At 46.4% G+C, this 21,459-nt stretch overlaps 1 protein-coding gene across 8 annotated transcripts in view; it reads left to right on the top strand.

Moving 5' to 3' along the window:
* Window positions 1–19,949, top strand: part of rap1gapa (RAP1 GTPase activating protein a) — a 53,004-nt gene extending 33,055 nt beyond the window's left edge. For 2 of the 8 annotated variants that reach the window (XM_083675123.1, XM_083675125.1), the window contains 22 exons: window positions 1,711–1,746; window positions 3,059–3,106; window positions 3,884–3,922; window positions 4,592–4,783; window positions 5,452–5,555; window positions 6,552–6,630; window positions 6,774–6,827; window positions 6,967–7,050; window positions 8,252–8,352; window positions 8,744–8,873; window positions 9,574–9,729; window positions 10,033–10,104; window positions 10,230–10,316; window positions 10,586–10,726; window positions 11,796–11,939; window positions 13,511–13,588; window positions 15,348–15,457; window positions 15,763–15,888; window positions 16,111–16,246; window positions 16,395–16,506; window positions 17,202–17,281; window positions 18,467–19,949. In XM_083675123.1, the coding sequence (XP_083531249.1) occupies window positions 1,711–1,746; window positions 3,059–3,106; window positions 3,884–3,922; window positions 4,592–4,783; window positions 5,452–5,555; window positions 6,552–6,630; window positions 6,774–6,827; window positions 6,967–7,050; window positions 8,252–8,352; window positions 8,744–8,873; window positions 9,574–9,729; window positions 10,033–10,104; window positions 10,230–10,316; window positions 10,586–10,726; window positions 11,796–11,939; window positions 13,511–13,588; window positions 15,348–15,457; window positions 15,763–15,888; window positions 16,111–16,246; window positions 16,395–16,506; window positions 17,202–17,281; window positions 18,467–18,598 (2,241 nt within the window). In that variant the 3' untranslated portion in view covers window positions 18,599–19,949. Of the gene's footprint in view, window positions 124–1,710; window positions 1,747–3,058; window positions 3,107–3,883; window positions 3,923–4,591; window positions 4,784–5,451; window positions 5,556–6,551; window positions 6,631–6,773; window positions 6,828–6,966; window positions 7,051–8,251; window positions 8,353–8,743; window positions 8,874–9,573; window positions 9,730–10,032; window positions 10,105–10,229; window positions 10,317–10,585; window positions 10,727–11,795; window positions 11,940–13,510; window positions 13,589–15,347; window positions 15,458–15,762; window positions 15,889–16,110; window positions 16,247–16,394; window positions 16,507–17,201; window positions 17,282–17,926; window positions 17,976–18,466 lie in introns of all 8 variants that reach the window. The other 6 variants (XM_083675127.1, XM_083675128.1, XM_083675124.1 and 3 more) reach the window with 6 other exon arrangements.
* The last annotated feature ends 1,510 nt before the right edge of the window (window positions 19,950–21,459 follow it).

Genomic DNA, 21,459 nt, shown 5'->3' with positions numbered 1-21,459 from the left:
ACTACTTTCTTTTACCTGGAAGAGGTTTTTATTTGTTTTTGCTTTTACTTCAAAATGTCTACAAGTGACCAGGTCCACTTGACTGTTCCCGTGGTGACAGTGGAACAATGGAGGCCGAGCCAAGTGAGTACTGTGTTAGATCTGTCCTCCCGCTGACAGAGAGAGAGAGCTCTACCTTTGACAATCAATCAGGTACTGGGACTGTAGAGGGAGTTCCCAGACGATCATGAGTCATATCAGCCATAGCTGGCATGTGTGTGTGTGTGTGTCGGAGGAGTGCTCCCTCTCCCTCTCTCTCTCACTGCTCACATATATTGAATTAGACAGACCAGAGCATGAGGACTGTCTGTCATAGATTTATTCATTTCAAAGACCTTCTTTGGCCCGTTTTAGAGATGTGATGCTTGGTTCACTGCCAATTCAAATTGAGGTCAAAGTCGTACAGTAGAGGCTGTGAATGTTGCCCTCATAGTTTATCTTACCGGTATACAGTATGTTGACATAACCTCAGAACCCAGAATCTCACTTCATTTAAATGAGTTATTGAGACTGTTGTTGACATAAGCCTTAACACATGAAAATGATAACCTTTTATGTTGTCATAAATTAGGGCTTACTCTAATGCAATCAGAGGATTCTTTTTAGGATATTTAGGAATATTTACAGTAGTTTTGTCATATGATACGTTAGTGTGTCTGACAGGTGACAGTGATGGACTGTATGTTTATGAACTGTGAGGATATCATGGGCTTTCCGTCTGTAAACAGTTCAGAGGGCCAAACTGCTCTCTCTCTCTCTCTCTCTCTCTCTCATGGTTGGCCCCAGTGCTGTTTTAGCTTGGGATGTTTGTCTTTAGGGTTTGTGGAAGACTTGTATTTGCCTATGGTGGAGGACTTTAATCGTAAACTCACTCTGAACACTCATCCTGTACACAAACTGTTTGACTAAGTCAGCCTTGACTGAGTGTGCCTTAGGGCTGGACGACATCTCCGACACAGTGCAGACAGGAGTTTAATGAATTGAATTTAATGCTTAAATGTTATTCATATGCTTATTATGGGTCTTAATCAACTGTACAATCAAAGGCAACTTGTTCAATCTTCTCAGCGTGTGATAAAGCAATACGTGTTGACAAAGTAATTGTTATCAATTAAATGAGACATGGAAAAGCACATTAGAAAGTGAAATTAAATGGTGATTAATCTTATCTTAAATACACTATACTTGCTGTAATCATGATCAGAGATGTTCTGTTTTAAGAAGGAAAGCAATAGGCTTTGTTATGATGGAGCAGTGTCTTAAGCAGGATCCTGGCTGGGAGTTACCATAGGTCAGGCCCTCTCTCTGAGACAACCTCCCCACAGCTGCCAGCTGATGTTTATCATAGTAATGATCTGTGCATTACGCTTTGAGATGTAAACATCTCTAAGAAAAAGGATTATTTCAGTCAAACACAAGGACTTCTTCTGTTGCAGTTCTGAGAACATAGACAATTAGGGGAGTGTGTTTCCGTACGGCCAGACTTGGAAACAGCATGAAGGAATAATGTGTAACCAAGGAATTGTGTGATGGTGCTATACAAACATGTATAGCATGTACATGTACAACCCCAGGTTAAGTCTGTTTACACCCTGGGAGTACATCATCGGTACATCGAAAGCTACTGACTAGACTTGTAACCTCCACCTCATCTCACTCTCCTTTCCCCAGACCCCAGATTTATTTGAAATGATTGAGAAGATGCAGGTAAGGTGTTTTGAACTTTTTCAGGTCCTTTTTTGTTCTACATTATCCAGGCAACGCCATTTACACTAACCTTTGAGGTAGTCTCTGTTAGATGCTACTCTACGCTGGCTTGTCCTTCAGCAGCAACGGCTCGTCTTACCCCTTCCTCTGTCCTGGAGTCAGTGGGGCAGATGTCAGGGGATGTCGGGGCATGAGGCGTCTCTCTCTCATGATTATTCTGCCCAGACTCGAATTAACTTGCTTCCAAGAACACCAACTAACACCAACTCTCCGCCGTCCCAGACCTTTGAAAGCGATCATCACCCTCCTCCTCGCTCCCCAAATTAGAAGACTAGACATGCAGTAGAGCTTTTAATGTGGCGTAGTAGGTGTAATTGTTATTTTTAGTTCTGTCTCTGTCTTATGAGGATCCCCCAGGAAGACCATGACACTATACTGCCCTTCTCAAAATGGAGGAACAGAGAGCACTGTGTTCACTGTCTGAAAATATCCTTTCAGTATCAGAGCTGACATTTTTCATTATCATACAAAAATGTACCTTCATTAATATTTGGGTCCGAACACTTTTTTCTTTTGCTATCTCTTGGTCTTATTGACATTATCATAAAGGAATGTCTTTGAAAACAAAATCCTCATCAACATGTCTTTATCAGATGTTCCAGGAATGTCTTCTCTCACAAACACACACACACACCATACCACACTTCTACACCAGGTAGTGGAGTTATCAAGCCCATGTAGCAGTGCTCAGGCCACGTCTTTACAAGTGACATAGTAATCCCTAAGGTCTTATAACAGCTTATAACTGCTGCCCCGCCCCCCCCCCCCCCCCCCCAACCACAGTATCTACAGTATACCTCTCCTTCAGCTCACCTTGCTGTTCTGTTAACACTCCTTCCTCCCCTCTCTGCCTATCCTCTGTATCTCTCCTCCTGTCTTCATCCACCTATCTCTCCTCCTGTCTGCTTTTTCTTCCTGTTTCGCCTGCTGCATATTTATCATGTACATTGATGGATTTGTCACCTCTTGGTTTATCTCGAGTGAGAACACGATTGTACTCTCTCAGTGCTTTGTTTGTTTCTTCAAAAGTGTCTGATAAGAAGTCAGTTCAGTATGACACCTATAGTATGACTTATGTATTTCTTATCAGTAATAAGGATGACAATGTCTGGATTTGTTTTGATCTGTGTTTGGAATGCAGAGGCAGGTGTCGTGTGTTACTGGAAAGTAATGTGTGAACACTCCCTCTTTCTCTCTCTCTGTCTTTCCCTCCCCTACTCTCTCTCTCTCTCTCTCTCTCTCTCTCTCTCAGGGCAACAGAATGGATGAGCAAAGATGCACCTTTCCTCCCCCACTCAAAGTACGCACCTCTCCTCCCTCTGGATCTCCAGACCTTCCACACACACACACACACACACACACACACACACACTGCCTCCATTGTCCGTCCCCCCACGTCCCCCATCCCCCTCATATCTCCCTCTGTCTGACTGCTGACTGTTCCAAAGGACAGGACCAGAGAAAGTCAAGTATCCAGCGGAACACTGTGCTCAAATCTAGCTGCCCCCACTACTTGCGTGCAGACAAACGCTAGAATAATTGTTACAACAGGGTAATATCATTGTCAACCCTGCAGCGTGGTTGTCACGATCCGTCCCAACAGATTTGAATGAAACCATCCCATCGTGAAGCCATGGGTTATATCAGAGCCCAGTTACGTCAGAGGCTGAGCTCTGACCTTAGTTAGGCGCTGCTCCTTTCTCTCCTGGAGTTGTTTCAGAGCTGCAGTCTTCCACAGAGTACAGTCTTAGGTCCTCCGCCCACACAGCCGTGTCTGACAACATGTCAGTACGATGAGGAGCAGCATCGCGAACTGACTTGTGTAGAGTCGTTAACCACATTGAAATGCATGATAGTTCTCTGTTGATTCCAGCACTGCACCTAGTCATCAGGGAAGGCTGCTGGAGGTAGAAATCAGAGGACACGCTCATTGTAATGCATGGAATGGAATGCATTACAATGAGCGTGTCCTCTGATTTCTACCTCCACCAGCCTCCCCTGCTAGTCATGTACCCATAGTATGGGTAGTGGATTGCAGTATCAATGTGATGCCTATATTGTGTTTTTCTCTCTGCAGACTGAAGAGGACTACATCCCCTACCCCAGTGTCCATGAGGTACACTGACACTCAGCCTGACGATAGTCATTACTACAGACACTCAGCATCATGATAGTTATTACTACTGACACTCAGCCTCATGATAGTCATTACTACTGACACTCAGCCTCATAATAGTCATTACTACTGACACTCAGCCTTGTAATAGTCATTACTGCTGACACTCAGCCTCGTAATAGTCATTACTACTGACACTCAGCCTCGTAATAGTCATTACTACAGACACTCAGCCTCATAATAGTCATTACTACTGACACTCAGCCTCATAATAGTCATTACTACTGACACTCAGCCTCACGATAGTCATTACTACTGACACTCAGCCTCGCGATAGTCATTACTACTGACACTCACCCATTACTACATGTCACTACTAACACCTCATAATAGTCATTACTACGTGTCACGAGGAACCACAACACTACAGCAGGGAACAACGTCATCATCGTCATCATCATCATCATCATCAGCATAATCATTACAACATGGCCCCAGTAGCCAGAGCACTGGGTATCTGTGCCTCAGAATTTAGGTTTTAGGTTTCATTTGCAATTCAATTCAACATTTGAAATGTACTGCTTATTTCCATTGAGGGGTTCATTACACTTTCTGAATAGACTGAATGGACCCTGACCTCTGAACCTTTTCTATGTTTTTGTGGACCAGGTTCTGGGCAGAAGGAGCCCGTTCCCCCTCATCCTGCTGCCCCAGTTTGGGGGCTACTGGATCGAGGGGACCAATCACACGCTGAGTGACACTAACGATCCGGAGCAACTCCAACCCCTGTCCCCAACGACCCGCACCAAGCTGGAGTCTAACAGCACCGCCAAGATCTACAGGAAACACTTCCTGGGAAAGGTCAGGTTGACAACTGTACAGTGTGTGTGTGTGTGTGTGTGGGAGAGATGCTCTCCTCCATCTCACACACAGCCACGTCTGTGTGTGTATAAAATTAGATTGTCTAAATAAAGTACCGTAGGTGTGAAACTAGCCAGCAATGTTGTGGAACTTTCTCCATTAAGAGCTAAAAGGACTAAGTCAAGCAATTGAACCCGACACTTTCTTTTAGGGGCAGTATCATCAGTACCTGTATGGGAAAGTGCAAAGCAATGCCGTCACAGTCAGCAATGCCATAACTGAATATCTCCCGTCACCCGGTGTTCAGAGACTCATAACTCACATGAATATTTTACAATCAATGTCACCTCCTGTTCATTACAGTAATGAGAGTGAATGAGCGCTAACACAATCCTAGCAGAGTAACCTGATACAGGGGCACAGCATGGCGCATGGCCCTCCAGAGCCTGCTGTTAATGAAGAGGCATTAGGCTGTACCACATGTCTCATACCAGCAATGATATCAGCTAATCTCATCTGCCCTTAAAGGAGAGCCAAGACCCGAAAGAGACACAGTGTGTGTGTGTGTGTGTGTGTGTGTGTGTGTGTGTGTGTGTGTGTGTGTGTGTGTGTGTGTGTATGATGAGAATATGGCTGTAAACAGCTGTGTCCTTCTGTTGTGTCATCAGGAGCACTTTAATTACTACTCGGTGGACGGAGCTCTGGGGCATCTGGTCTTCTCCCTGAAGTACGACGTCATGGGTGACCAGGAACACCTCCGTCTGATGCTTAGGTAGCTAACACATTCTCAGGCTGCATCTTCACATCCCTCTCTCTCTCTCTCTCTCTCTCCTTTCTCATCCATCTTTCCCTCCTTCTCTCTCCTTCCTCCTTTCGCAAATGTCAGGATACTCTGCTGTTCATCGGAGGACGGGCTCATTGTAATGCATGGAATAGAATGAGGAATGGTATCAAACACGTGTGCTTGATACCATTCCTAACTCCAATCCATGCATTACAATGAGCCCGTCCTCCCATTTCTACCTCCACCAGCCTCCTCTGGTATCAATGGGACAGAATTTCCATTTACTTCTGTTCATAAATCACTTTCTATTGTCCTGATTATCACTTCCTCTGAGTGACGGTCTTATCATAACAGTCATAAAGCCAGGGAGAGTGTCAACAACACTGTTATTTCCACATGATGTGACAGATGGACAATGTAGGCCAGTGAGTGGGAGAGAGGAGGGGAGGGGGGGAGGGGGGGGGGGAGAAGAGAGGGGAGGGGAGGTGGGCGTGGGAGAGAAGAGGAGTGGAGAGGAGAGGAGGGGAGGGGGGTGTGGGAGAGGAGAGGGGAGGGGAGGGGGGCGTGGGAGAGGAGAGGAGTGGAGAGGAGAAGAGGGGGGGGAGAGGAGAGGGGAGGTGGGCGTGGGAGAGAAGAGGAGTGGAGAGGAGAGGAGGGGAGGGGGGCGTGGGAGTGGAGAGGAGGGGGGGAGAGGGGAGGGGGGTGTGGGAGAGGAGAGGAGTGGAGAGGAGAAGAGGGGGGGAGAGGAGAGGGGAGGGGAGGGAAGGGGGGCGTGGGAGAGGAGAGGGGAGGGGGGGGAGAGGAAGAGAGCGGGGGGGGAATGGAGAGGACAGGAGAGGAGTGGAGAGGAGAGGAGAGGAGAGGAGTGAAGTGGAGAGGAGTAGTGGAGTGGAGAATAATGAAATGAATGAATGGCACCTTCTGAGAAGTGTTGCATCACATCTGAGAGCATGTTTGATTGTTTTGTTGTCTTTTCACCACCAGGACCAAACTGAAGACCTACCATGATGTGATACCTATCTCCTGCCTGACAGAGTTCCCCAACGTGGTCCAGATGGCTAAGGTAAGACACATCAGGGATTGGTGGTGTAGCACATGAACAATGAATTTGTGTGTTGTTATTTTCGGATGACCTATCTTTGTGACAACAGTGATCTGTTTGAGGCAAACATTGATGTTGTCATGTTTTCTGTTTTTCAAACCCAGCTCGTCTGTGAAGATGTGAATGTGGATCGATTCTACCCTGTCCTCTACCCAAAAGTAAGCCTAACTTGTATTGTTTTCAAAGTGTTCTTCTAGCGGATGTAATAACTGTTCCTAAAGTATCTCCTAACATTATGAAGGCACTATTAAGTTCAATGGATACTGACTGTTCTTTGATTCTATGATTTCCCTACAGGCTTCAAGGCTTATTGTCACGTTCGATGAACATGTCCTAAGCAACAACTTCAAGTTTGGAGTCATCTACCAGAAGTTTGGACAGGTGAGTTGCAAAGTCATTTGAAAGTGGTAAATGGACATTTGTTTATGATTTAAGGGCACAGTAGTAACAGAATACATAAAACCATCATAAAGCTGATATATTCTTTACATAAGATCTGACCATGAATGAATTACCACGAGTACTCTCTTGGGTAATTTCCATAATAAGGATGAATATGCTAAGTCTCCTGCCATCACAATAGTGGAGTCTCTCAAAGACTAATCCAGCCCTATGGCACTCCTTTTCAATATTCTCTCTCATTGACCATTGTGCTGTAATCATCACCCTATTGTAAGAGCCTTCGAGGCCTCAGCTGAGGGTCCTTTTACCTTTTGATGAGTGCTTATGAGTGTGGAGGTCCACCTCCTTCACCCTCAAGCCTGAAGGAGTGGGTCACCCTTGAGGGGAGCGAGGGCCAACCTCACAGGGACTTGGAGAACCCTTTCTTCAGCACCCAGAGGGACATTAACATGCAGGAGGACCACTGGGGATAAGAGACACACAAAACACTCGAGAGATGGCACACAAAGCAAAAGCACACACGGGACAGAGAGGTTCTCACACACACACACACACACACACACACACACACACAAACATACACGCACGCACGCATGCATACATGCATACACACACACACACACACACAGACACACAAACACATACACACACACATACACACACACACACACACACCGACACACACACACACACACACACACACACACACACACACACACCTCTGAGGGGTTAGAAGAACACACACACCTCAGGACGCACATCCTGCTAAGCTATTGAACGCTTGGGCCTCCTACATCCTACCACCTGACCCTCCTGATCTCTCTTGATGAGAGGACACATGAATAATCATGTAAACTGTGTGTTTACTCAGCCTCATGGGTATCATCACATGCATTATGCAAATTGTTACTAAGTGTCTTGTGTTGACGGTGTCCTGAAGTGTAACTGATGTTTCCTCGTGTTCCTCTATTGTGAGCAGAAAGAAAGAAAAGGTGTTGCTGTCACTTATTCCTTTCAATTATGGTTCACAATGAAACCGTCATGTTAATTCTATGTTTCACAATAGTGTTGATCCTTTATGTATTCAAGCATGTCACGAGACCCCCATACATGACCTGAACACGTATTGAAATGAAGGAGTGTGTTTCTGTTTCATACTCTATACACTAATCGTTTGCAGACGACAGAAGAGGAGCTGTTTGGGAACAGTCAGGAGAGTCCTGCTTTTGTAGAATTCCTTGAGTTTCTGGGGGAGAAAATTGACCTGCATGACTTCAAAGGGTAAGCATGTCATCACAGCCAAAAACGCCAAACCTTAACATTCTCTAACCACACTTTACCAAGCTTACCATACTCAAACCACCATACTTTGCTTTACATTTTCATGATTCTGGTATTTGATAACAACAAAGATAAGTGTGTCATAGTAGTGATGCTGAATAGTGAGAGGGTCTATCTGATTGGTCGTGGTGTCGTGAGAGGGTCTGGCTGATTGGTCGTGGTGTCGTGAGAGGGTCTATCTGATTGGTCGTGGTGTCGCTAGAGGGTCTATCTGATTGGTCGTGGTGTCGCTAGAGGGTCTATCTGATTGGTCCTAGTGTAATGAGAGGGTCTGTCTGATTGGTCCTGGAGTAGTGGGAGGATCTATCTGATTGGTGGTCTCTCTGCCTAGGTTCCGTGGTGGCCTGGATGTGAACCATGGCCAGACAGGCTCTGAGTCCGTCTACAACAACTATGGCAACAAGGAGGTGATGTTCCATGTGTCCACCAAGCTGCCTTACACCGAGGGCGACGCCCAACAGGTACTGTCATGTTGTGAAGGTCTCTCTGCTTACCCCGTCCTGCTCCGTAGGCCTACATCAGGGGAGGCTGGTGGAGGTAGAAATCGTAGGACGGGCTTATTAACAAAGTTATTATGTCCTCCATTGGGGGGGTGTTGGTGACTGGGCCAATAACAAGTCACCACACTTTATTGTTAAACAGTTCTCTCGGATATGACTGCAGGGGGATGCAAACACACGCCATAATGTATCCGGAGGGAGACACAGACCATGTTTAATCAGAGCCCCAGCTGGGAGTAGCCCTCGGGTCCCCTGAGTGTTGGGCTGCTGTCCAGAGGGAGAGGGGGAGGGGGGTGGGAGGAGGGAGGGGGAGGGGGGGGGGGGTGAGACGGGGGAGGGGGGGAGATGGGAGGGCGAGGGAGAGAGGGGGTGGGGGGGTGGGGGGGGAGAGACAGGGGAGGGTGAGGGAGAGAGGAGGGGGGGGGTTGGGGAGGGAGAGAGGGGAGAAGGAGAGAGAAAAAGAGAGAGGGAGTTACATACAGTCATTGACTCAATCGAAAATGAACATGCTTTCCTAAGATCTTCATAACACTAGCCTGAGCATTCCTTATATCCCTCAAACATCTTTCTCTGATCTTTCAATATCAGATGAATGAGCAACGCAGGTTGTGGTACATCTACGATGTCGTTGTTCTCACCGCTTCTCTCTGGTGTGTTTCAGTTGCAGAGGAAAAGGCACATAGGGAACGACATCGTGGCCCTTGTGTTCCAGGAGGAGAGCACTCCCTTCGTTCCTGACATGATCGCCTCCAACTTCCTCCACGCCTACGTGGTGGTCCAGGTGGAGAACGCCTGTTCTGATCACGTCCTCTACAAGGTACAGTAGCAGTTCCTCCATGGGCCCGGTTTCCCAGACCTTGATTAAGCATAGTCCTCAACTAAAAATAACTTGAATCAATGGAGAATCCCCATTTAGGGGTGGTTTCCCAGACACAGATGAAACCACGTCCTGGACTAAATCACACTTTCACTGGAGATTCTCTATAGACAATAATCTTTAGCGTTTTGCAATGAATCTCTTCAAATATTGACGAAATTTAGCATATCAAATAATCATACTGTTCAATATCTGTCATAATCGTGACATCATTCATGATTCCTAATGATTGTCATTTGTCAGGTGTCGGTTACAGCGCGGGATGACGTTCCGTTCTTTGGACCAGCTCTCCCAGACCCAGCCGTGTTCAGGAAGGTGAGTTGGTGGAGCTCTGTAGAACCAGGATACCTGCCGAGGACGGCAGTACAATATCAGTCATGTCTCACTCTTCCTCCACCTTTTGCCCTTGTCTCATCAGTCCAACTCTCCCTTTTTCTCAGGGTCCAGAATTCCATGAATTCCTCTTCACTAAGCTCATCAATGCAGAGTATGCCTGCTACAAAGCAGAGAAATTTGCCAAACTGGAGGTGAGTTATTCAAAGGGTGGCACTCTAATATAATAATAGTAATATATGCCATTTAGCTGATGCTTTTATCCAAAGCGACTTACATTGCAGTGAGTGCATACATTTTTCAGTATATATGGTCCCAGCGGGAAACGAAACCACAACCTAAGCATTGTTAGCGCCATGCTCTACCAACTGAGCCACAGAGGACCACAATGCATTCTCAGTCATTCTGGTGTTGTTATGGATACTAACGTGTGTGTGTGTGTGTGTGTGCGTGTGTGTTTCAGGAACGGACGCGGTCGGCCTTGTTGGAGACTCTGTATGAAGAGCTCCATGTGAACAGTCAGGCAATGATGGGCCTGGGGGGGGACGAGGAGAAGATGGAAAATGGAAGCGGAGGAGGAGGGGGCTTCTTTGAGTCCTTCAAGGTAACCAGGCTGGCATAGTCACTAGACAGAGGCAGGGGCAATAGCAGGGGGCTGCAGTCTCTTTAAAAGAGGCCTCATGACCGTGGGGATCAACACCCATTATGATATTCCTTTGATACAATGTTGTTACTAGACACTAAACAGACATAACCACAATTGAATGAACAGTAAAGCGTTACTCATTTGTCTTTTGAAGGTATTTGTTTGAAGCACATCAGCAACAGTGGGATACTGTGGGTGTTTTTGAATGTACCTGAGCAAATAATTGGGAAATAAATTAATCTTCCACTGGATTCTACACTGCTACCTATTTCTCTGCTGTTTCATCTTGTCTGGTTTTCAGGAATGCCCTTGTCCACTAAATGCTTTCTGAGTCTCTATTAGGCTTGCCTGGAGAGAAGTCCTGTATCTGTGCTGTGCTGCTCTGTCCACTGGGCTCATCAGCTTCAGTGTCGTGTCGTAGTGTTGTGTTGTGTTGTGTCTGCATGCCCCTCTGTGTTGGTGACACAGCTAGCCTGTCCCTCTCTTACCCTTCCAGAACATTCTAGTTATGGCAGTAGGGATAGACAACACACTCTCAGAGATTTCTCTCTCTCTCTGTCTCTCTCTCTCTCTCTCTCTCGCTCCCTCTCTCTCTCTCCCTCCTTTCACCTGCCTCCTTATTAAGGTATAAAGGTACATTGGGTTCAGTGGTTGGGATTGCTTCCAGCTGTGTTTACAGACCAGACGTATATGCCCTCCTTGGCCCTCTCCCTCTCTGCTCTACAGCCTCTCCTCCTCCCTCCCACTCACCCACACTTGACTCACCTGGGTCCCCCTGGGCACATCAGGCTTAGTGGCTCTCGCTGCCTCTACCTTCATGTTGGTTGGGTGGATGAGTGCTCACTGTGTCCTGCTGTGCCTCTTACAGTCAGCCCTAGAGTCCTCACGGTTAGAGCTAGTGTCCCTCCTCTCTGTAGTACAGTTGCTAGAGTCAGTCCAGTGGGTCAGCCAGGCCTGGTCGTCAGCTCCATCTCAACGTGTCTCCTCCTCCTCCTCCTCCTCCTCCTCCTCCACGTTTCTCCCGTAGCGGGTGATCCGCAGCAGAAGCCAGTCTATGGACTCCATGGGCCTCAATATCAAGAAGACACACACTGTCTCCACTAGTCACAGCGGCAACTTTACCCACAACCACAACCGAGCAGCAGAGAGCCCCAGGCTCTTCCCAGGGATAGTAAGTACAGTAGCTTGAGCCTGCTCTCTCCCTGGTCTTGAGTGAGCAAAGGTGAGCCACGACGCTCCCTCTGCCTCCCCTGATACCCCACTAGATGAAGCCCGGACCCTCCTCCTCCCCACCTCCTCACACTACTCACCCCTGCCTAGCTACAGTGCTGCACTAACCTTTCACAGAACAACACAGGACTGACCTGCACATCAGCTGAGCATCGGTCTTCATTAACCCTAGTCCCCCTCACTCACACAGCCGCTATGCAGTAAGCTACACCCACTGGACACTCACTATTAGCCATGCGTTGGCTTGAACATCTGCGGTGGGGTGAGGTAAGGCGTTTTAACAGTGAATGTGTTTTCTGATATTGTTGTCAACTATTCTAACCACCGTGCCTGTGTATTGCACCCGACTGGGTCACCTGCTGCATACTGACGACTGTGGATAGACTCTCTACGTGTCTTCTGTGGTTGTGAGTGCATGCCACGCCAGCTGGAAGCCTGCGCTTGACTTTTGCTGCCATGTTTTTTAGACCAGGAATACGCTAGCATGAAAGCTAACCGCATACTGTTACTGGGGGGGTGTACTGTATACCAGGGGAGGCTGGTGGAGGTAGAAATCGGAGGACAGGCTCATTGCTTTCCGTCCCATGCATTACAATGAACCTGTCCTCCGATTTCTGCCTCCACCAGCCTCCCCTCATGTATACTGTACGTGGTGAGTATTTTTTAGGGACATTCTCAAACATGTGACATGATACTGATGCAGTATGTCTGAGTCATGCCATTCCAGTGGATGATGTCAGATTATTTCACTCTGTCATGGTGAAAGAGTGATTTTTTGGATTGTTTGAATGTTTCCTGAAACATGCCTCCTGTCGCCATGTCATAAGGGTGAGGCAGTGATACCGGTTTTCAATGTAGCAAAGGCTGTTCACTACGTTCAAACTCTGAAAGGAAGCACATTTTGGAAAGTCACAAGATCTTTCTCTGTTATCTCCCCCCTCCTCCAGCACAAACAGTCTAAATGTCAAATAGACAGGCGACACTGAAAAATACCCAACAAAAGACACTGATTATTCAACGCATGAAGCGAACCACAAGTGGTTCTTAATCAAGATGTCTAACCAACCTGTTTGTGACTGTATTGTGCTATGTTTTTCTTCATAACCGCTTTCTAACCCTACTGTATAATATGTGTCCTCCTCCTGCTGTTTTCTCTTCTTCCTCCTCTTCTCCCTCTATCCTTTAACAGGCCTAGTTCCCTGCAGTGTCATCATCATCATCATCACCACCATCGCTCTCTCTCTCTGTCACAGTCCCTCTCCTAATTTCACTGCCTGTGTCATGAAGCCCAAAGTGCCTCTCTCTCTCTCTCTTTTGTAACTGTGTTTTGATTGGTCTCTTCCAGCTGTGTTAATGTTTTTTATTTTGTTTTATTAACATAACTTGCTGCATCTAATCTCATGCTGTTTTTTATTAATCTTCTCTCTCTCTCCCTCTCTCTCTCTCTCTCCCTCTCCCTCTCTCTCTCTCCCTCCCTCCCTCTCTCTCTCTCTCTCTCTCTCTGTGACTCAGTCATTGCTTGTACCAGGCAAAAGTCCCAGTAAATATGGACGTCGAGGCAGCGCCATAGGGATAGGAACAATAGAAGAGGTTCATATCTAATTCTAACTCCTCTTTCGCTCCCCCTCTTTCTCTCTCTCTCTCTCTTTGCATGACTCCACTCACTGTATCATGACCATCCATTTACAGCCCTGTTTCAACTACCTAGTGTTTACTAAGAAACCATTTGATAACAGAGAGTCTATTCAATATGCAACTATCAGGTAATAACACTATTACCCAGTACGTTCTAAGTACCTGCCTTAATGCAGGGCAGCAAAATAAAGGGTTAGCCACTTTTCATCAGATTGATCAGCGAACCAGGGCACAAGCCCTTGGTTCATCTTAAAGGGCTCGGCCTGCTCCCATAAACATATACATCATTGGCTACTCCTCATGAAATGAAATCCATGACTTTCTGAGCATGATCCCAATTAGAGCATTATACAGATATTCTAAAAGCAGTGGAGGCTGGTGGAGGCAGATATCGGAGGATGGGCTCATTGCTATGCATGGAATGGAATGAGGAATTGTATAAAACGTGTGTACGTGTGTTTGATACCATTCTTCATTCCATTCCATGCATTACAATGAGCCTGATATTAACAGTATCGGTGACAGCCATTCGCCCATTTATTGCCAAACCCACTAGTGTGATTTTACATACAGACAACTCAGCACCAGTTAGCAGTTGCCATAGTAACGGACCACCACAAATGATGGACTGTTTAATAGCCGGGTCAGGTGGTCAGTCTGATGCCTTAGCTCCTCCCCTCAGCCATGACCCGTCTTGTCATTGGTCCCCGTTGTGTGTTGCACATTTCTCCCCTCACTCCCCTTTCTTTATGTGGCCACATGACATACTCATTCTTTGTGGTCTCCATAGCTATGCTGTATATCGTTCCAGATCTAATTCTTGTTTGCCAATTCTCCATTTGTTTAAAACTATAAATAATAATAGCTCAGAGCCCCCCACCCCTGCCCCCCCCCCTCAAACATTTTTTTGAAGAAAAAGGAATTCTCCTCAAGCCCTTTGAAGCCACATTAGATAAAAGCCCTTTTCAAGTCCTTATTTTGAGAGCTTATAAAGAGAGATGGACTGAACAAAGCGCTCACTCAGAAAGCCCATTTTAGTGGTAAGCCCCGGAGTGCTAGGATCCATCTTTCATCTCCTCTGCTCTGTTCTGACTGGCACTGGGCTTTGACGTTAAGCCTCTAAGTGCATATTCTAATGTTTTCTTATCTGTGTTACAACTCTGAGGCAGTACCATACCATTGCTCAGTATCCTGAGAATGGACTGGACCGTATCACTCTTACACACATCTCGTATTCTTCCTGTGAAGACGGTTAAAACCACCTCACGATTTAGTGAACCCTGATAACCCTACTATAAAGTTATGCTAAAATAAATCTATACAAAAATGGTAATATATTCTCCTCAGTTAAACTGACATTTAAACTGAATTCTGAATATATTAGCATGGACTGAAGAGTGAATACAGAACAAACCAATGAAAGGCTACTACCGAGGCTATTGTATGATGGGATCAGGGAAAGCTGGCGGAGGTAGAAATCAGAGGTCTCATTGTAAGGCATGGAAGGCAATGACAAATGATATCACTCCTCATTCCATGCCATCCGTATGGTTATCAAACACCTTCCTCATTTCATCCCATGAATTACAATGAGCCCCTACCGCTGATTTCTGCCTTCCCCAGCCTCCACTGGTTGGGATATTTCAGAGACGGTTATTGTAAGAGAGCAGATGTCACGGTGCTTACTAATGTTTTTTTTTTTTTTCCTTGGCAGTCGTTGATCATTCCTGGGAAAAGCCCGACCAGGAAGAAGTCCGGTCCCTTCAGCTCCAGACGCAGCAGCGCCATCGGGATCGAGAACATCCAGGAGATGCAGGAGAAAATGTGAGAGCGAACAATGTCAAGAGAGGTTTTCACGCACATCCCAGATGTCATAGTCACAGCAGCAGGACAACAAATATAACGTAAAAGAAAAAAGGGAATGTCTGCTCAAACTGTTATGCTGCCACAATGATTTGTCTAAAGACGGTGACATACAGACAAACAACGTTTCCACCTACATGGTCAGAATAGGTCAGGTTGACGAAGACCATGTAGGTAGAAACATTGTTTGTTTGTTTGCTGTTGTTTTGGGATAATAAAGATTGACTTGACTTGACTTGATGTCTCCCCCCCCCCCCCCCCTACAGCAGAGAGAGTAGAGAGTGTTCTCCAGGCACACAGAAGACCCCCGACAGTGGCCATGCCTCTCAAGATCCCAAGTCTGAAAACTCATCCAATCAGAGCTCACCTGAGGTGCTCACTACAAAGAACAAGTGAGCACTTGAGTTGAATGAAGACATGGACCCACATATGATAACATTACCATTCCAGCATATTATCAACATGACAATATAACATGACACCATGTCCTTTATCATCAGGTCGATGTGACTGTGTCGAGAATGATGAATATTCTATGACTAACATAGTGTGAAGCCCTATTTGACTACAAACGAGGCCGGTATGGCTGGAGTGTGGATAACCCAGAGCTGTAGTTCTTGTCTTGGTGGCAGGGCCCCGTCCATCCCAGAGGGTCACGATCTCTCCCGCTCCTCCTCCAATGCCAGCAGCTTCGCCAGTGTGGTGGAGGAGAACGAGACAGAAGCCACAGAGGATTACGACACTGGCATGGTGAGTGCGTGCGTGCGTGCGTGCGTGCGTGCGTGCGTGCGTGCGTGCGTGCGTGCGTGCGTGCGTGCGTGCGTGCGTGCGTGAATGCGTTGTGTGTGTATGTTTGTGTTTGGCCGGGTGTCTGACTACTTGTCTGTCTGCTCCCCAGGAGAGCCTGTCGTCTGCAGGGACGCCACACAAGCGGGACTCGTTCACCTACAGCACCTGGCTAGAGGACAGTATGAGCAGCACCAGCACCACCAGCCGAGGCAGCTCCCCAGGTGAGAGAGGGGACCCTGGGGGACCTGGAGGATGAGGGACTGGGTGGCTGGAGGGCTGCAGGGCTGTAGGACAAGGGACTGGGTGGCTGGAGGGCAGGGGGACCTGGGGGACGAGGGACTGGGTGGCTGGAGGGCTGGAGGACTGGAGGGCTGGGGGATGACGTGGCTGGAGGTCTGAGGGACTGGGTGGCTGGAGGCCTGGAGGGCTGGGGGATGACGTGGCTGGAGGTCTGGGGGACGAGGGACTGGGTGGCTGGAGGGCTGGAGGACTGGGGGGCTGGGGGGCTGGGTGACTAGGGACTGGGTGGCTGGAGGACTGGAGGGCTGGGGGACTAGGGACTGGGTGGCTGGAGGACTGGAGGACTGGGGGATGAGGTGGCTGGAGGTCTGGGGGACGAGGGACTGGATGACTGCAAAGCTGTTGGCATACTGTAGATATTAGAGCTGGGAATAAGGGACATATACAAGTCTACCAGGGGATGCTGGGGGAGATAAAACATCATGAGGACAGGCTCATTGGTATGCAAGGAATGGAATAAGGTATGGTATCAAACACATACAGAATGATACCATTCCATATTCCATTCCATGCATGCCCATCCCCCTGATTTCTACCTCCTCCAACCTTCCCTGAAGTCTTCTATGCAGATATGGGATCTTTACAGTACTGTATGGTCATGTGGTTTATCTCCCAGGGCCTGGTAAACCTGACGGAGGGAAAGGAGCTGAGATCCGCATCAAACTGGAACGGCCACATGATCACCAGTCCTCATCGGTGAGACAGACTCCTCCATCCTGGGTCTGGGCCTGCCTTGGGATAGGGCCCCTCACCACAGTCACTCCTCTGTCTCGCACACTGGTCCACATTGTACAGCAGTGGAGGCTGGTGGAGGCAGATATCGGAGGACGGACTCATTATAATGCATGGAATGGAATGAGGAATGGTATCAAACACGCGTGTTTGATACCATTCCTCATTCCATTCCATGCATTACAATGAGCCCGTCCTCTGATATCTGCCTCCAGCAGCCTCCCCTGTCGTACTGTCTGAGATCCCTTTGTTCACTGTGATAACTCCCTAACCTTCAGGTCTGAGGCTAGATGTGATGAATGTTCTTCTTCTGCATGTGTTCTTCTCCTGATCTGTGCCATACAGTGATATTTGGTATGATATTTGGTCAACCTCAGATGTTGTGCTGCTGGTGTTGTTGTTCCCCTGTTATCGTACACGTACTGTAACTTGTTGCAGTTGTTTTTGTTTACTTCAGTTACTGCTTCCATAGCACTGAACTGGTTGGACTGTACTGTGGTTGTTCTGCTGTATGATCAGTGCTGTGGTCTTGTTGTTGTCGTTGTCGTTGTGTTGTCGTTGTCGTTCTGTAACTCCTCCTCGTTGCTCTCTATGCATCTTTGTGTGCAGAACTGTTAGCCCCTCCTACCTGGTTGTTTCCTGGATATCCATCATGCAGGTTAGCCTCCTCTCCTCTTGTACCGCCTTTAGTGTCACGCTCCCAGTGGAGTTTATTCATGGTTAGATCATACACTTGTCCTATGTCCTGTGGTAACAGCCTTGTCCTATGTCTCCTGTCCCTATAATGCTATGTCAACCTGTGGTAACAGCCTTGTCCTATGTCTCCTGTCCCTATAATGCTTTGTCAACCGGTGGTAAAAGCTTCATCCTATGTCTCCTGTCCCTATAATGCTTTGTCAACCGGTGGTAAAAGCTTCATCCTATGTCTCCTGTCCCTATAATGCTATGTCAACCTGTGGTAAAAGCTTCATCCTATGTCTCCTGTTCCTAAAATGCTATGTCAACCTGTGGTAACAGCCTTGTCCTATGTCTCCTGTTCCTATAATGCTATGTCAACCTGTGGTAACAGCCTTGTCCTATGTCTCCTGTTCCTATAATGCTATGTCAACCTGTGGTAACAGCCTTGTCCTATGTCTCCTGTCCCTAAAGCATTCCCATAAGACACTATCCTTCCGGGAGATGAGACGATCACGGGCGTTCGCCGTAACCAATGACGAGGAGGAGGTGGAGGAGGAGGAGGAGGAGGAGGAGGTGGAGGCTGGCCAGTCTGCTGGTCAGTGAGGCCGGACCACCCCTACCCAGAAGCCTCAGCGCCACGTCAAGAGAGGAAGCCACACACAGAGGGGGCCAACTTTTGCAGTGTGGTTTATTTCCCCACACTTGCCTGTTCACACATCTATTGCCTGGTTTTCATTTGTTTGGATTGGATGATCTGTATTTTAGAAGCAAACTTTTGCCCATGAAATGAATAGGTTTATTTGGATGGGGAAAAAAGGTACTTTTGGTTTACTTTGGCGTAGACGTCAGGATGATACAGGGACTGCCATTAAACATTATCTAAGATAGTGAGAAAGACTTAGACGTGTCATCACCTGGATGTGTAGTGGCTGTTGTGCCGTCTGGAAAGGTCTGTTTACCAAATCAAAATGATTTAGGAAAAATGTAAATCTATAACGTATAATACCAAATACCCAACATAAAAATATGAGATTTTTTATTCAATGTCCATCGTAGTTCTTAGTGGTTATGTTAAATGCGATTTAATGTTAGTGGTTTTTCAGGTAAAGTGATTGTAATTTGTCTATTGCTGTGTAGAGCTATACAGCACAAGCTATACAGCACATCTGGGATATTGTCCTTATATTCAATGGATGTCAAGCCCCAGCTGCTCATCTTGTACATAAAAGTAAAGATACAGGTGTAACAGGAATTAATTGACAGCCTTAAAACATGCAGTTTGTTTGACTTCTGATATCAGTTTTACCCTTAGATTAACATGGCCTGCAACCAGTGATGGGATGATGGTTTCAGATTGACCGGGGGAAGTTAGTTTATTTATGTTTCATACTGTTTTTGCACACACAACACTCATTGTTATTATGAGCTGCAGTCAGATAGCTTTGCACTTTCAAACCGTTTGATCATTGTGAGCTACAGCTTTGCACTTTCTGTGTGCACATGAATAGTTATTTGTCATGTCGTGTGTGTATGAAGCAGGTCAGGTACAGTATGTGCAAACGCATCAATGACTCAAAGTGGGTAATTTCTGTATTTGATCTTGTGTCTATCCAATCAGCTTGTGTGGTCTATGTAACAAAGCCCCCAGCCTGTGCCATCTACTGTACCATGTTCATGTCCATGTTGACCAGGGGAGGCTGGTGGAGGTAGTAAACGGAGGACAGGCTCATTGTAATGCATGGAATGGAATGGTTCAATCATTCGTGTTTGGAACCATTCCTCATTATGTTCCATGCATTACAATGAGCCCGTCCGCCGATGTCTACCTCCACCAGCCTCTCCTGATGTTGACGTATGTGTTTTTATTTATTTATTTGTTTTGTTTGGGGGGGGGGGTTACTGTAGGCCTGTCATACAGTATGTCACTGTTAGGTCCGATTCATAGGCTGTTGATAGATGAACAGTAAGGTACATCGTATGGGAGGGGGGGGGGACTGCGATGGGTATGAAACGTGTGTCTGTTAGGGGCTTTACACACTACAGGGCCAACCTGAACCATACTGTGCTGGCTCAGATATCGCCCTTTCACATTGTCCTTTCCAGCTCTGTTTCAGCAACTGTGCTGGATGCATTGTGCAACAAAGGCCAGCCCAGCCCAGTACCACTCAGCTCAGCTCAGTTCGTCTCTGTAGTGTACATCAGGGTTAAGTCTCAACACACCACGGAACCTCAGTTGATACCGTCCCCAATCCAGACTGACAGGGAAATCATTTATTTTGGTGCAAATGATCACAATGTTATACATTGTCCATGAACTCATAAACTGTTTATTCTTTTTAATTAAGTTGAGTACTGCCAAAATTAACAAAATGGTGTTTTATCACTGGTGCCCTTAACTTTGTAGTGATAATAATAATCAGAAACTCGCCCACACTGTCTGCTCAATAAAAGGGAAGAGCGCATTACTATGAAGGAGTGGCTTGTGGTTGCCTTATAAAGAAGCTGACAAATGTGAGGAAAGGTAACTTTAAGACCAGAAACAAGGTTGAATGTACTGTACAACAGAATATATTTGCCTCTCACTTACTAAAATGATTGCCCTGAAAGCATTATATTGAACTGCCTTTTGGGATATTGTTTCATCCAGGATGCTGTTGTCTATATTCACCTGTTACCCCAACCCACACTCCCATCTCCCCCCAGTAGATCAGGACAAGGAGGTGATGATGCATTACAGTTTGTTGGAAGATGATTTCTGGGTGTATGTGATTCGGTTTTAACCTACGACATGTTCCAAAAGCCATCATACTGTAACACTACAGATTCGACATTGAAAAGTGTAAACTGTATATATTACGTACCTCTATTCATCTTTCCATAATCCCTCAATGAAACCAATGAAGGAATGTCTTATGAATAAATTATTTTATGTGGTTTACCACAAGTCTGAAAGTGGAGCACTCTAAAAGTAGAGGCCCTTCCATGATTATATAACTGTGTCAAAAGGACCAGAACAGCAAATGATATTAATGAGCAGAAGCTCAAAAAGAAAATGAGACTGACAATGCATTTACAAATATCAAGGATACTGTATACTGGAACCCCCCGATGTCTTTGTGATTAGTCTGTATGTTGCTTTTTTGGTGTTTACATTTTTCCAGTGTCAACCAAACACTATTATTTCCAATTATACAACAGAGTGTCAGTTCCCTCTAGTGGTATTCACATAGACTTGCATATTGTTTTCCGTGAGTTGCTGTGCTGTGATAGTTTCATCTGGGAGATCTAGCAAAGCACAATGCCATGCTTCAGTGTGACGATACAGGAATGATCAATTATTTAGAAAATGTATGAAGACTACTACTGTACATGTGTGAGTCATTCAAATTAAAATATGATTATATTTGTGTTTTGCTTCATATTAAATAGTGCATTCCAGTAAGAATTTATCTTGTAAATATAGT

This window comes from Argentina silus (assembly GCF_951799395.1).
Source record: "Argentina silus genome assembly, chromosome: 8".
Classification (NCBI taxonomy): Eukaryota; Metazoa; Chordata; class Actinopteri; order Argentiniformes; family Argentinidae; genus Argentina; species Argentina silus.
Note: the sequence above shows the minus strand (reverse complement) of the source record. Positions and strands in the feature narration are given on the sequence as shown.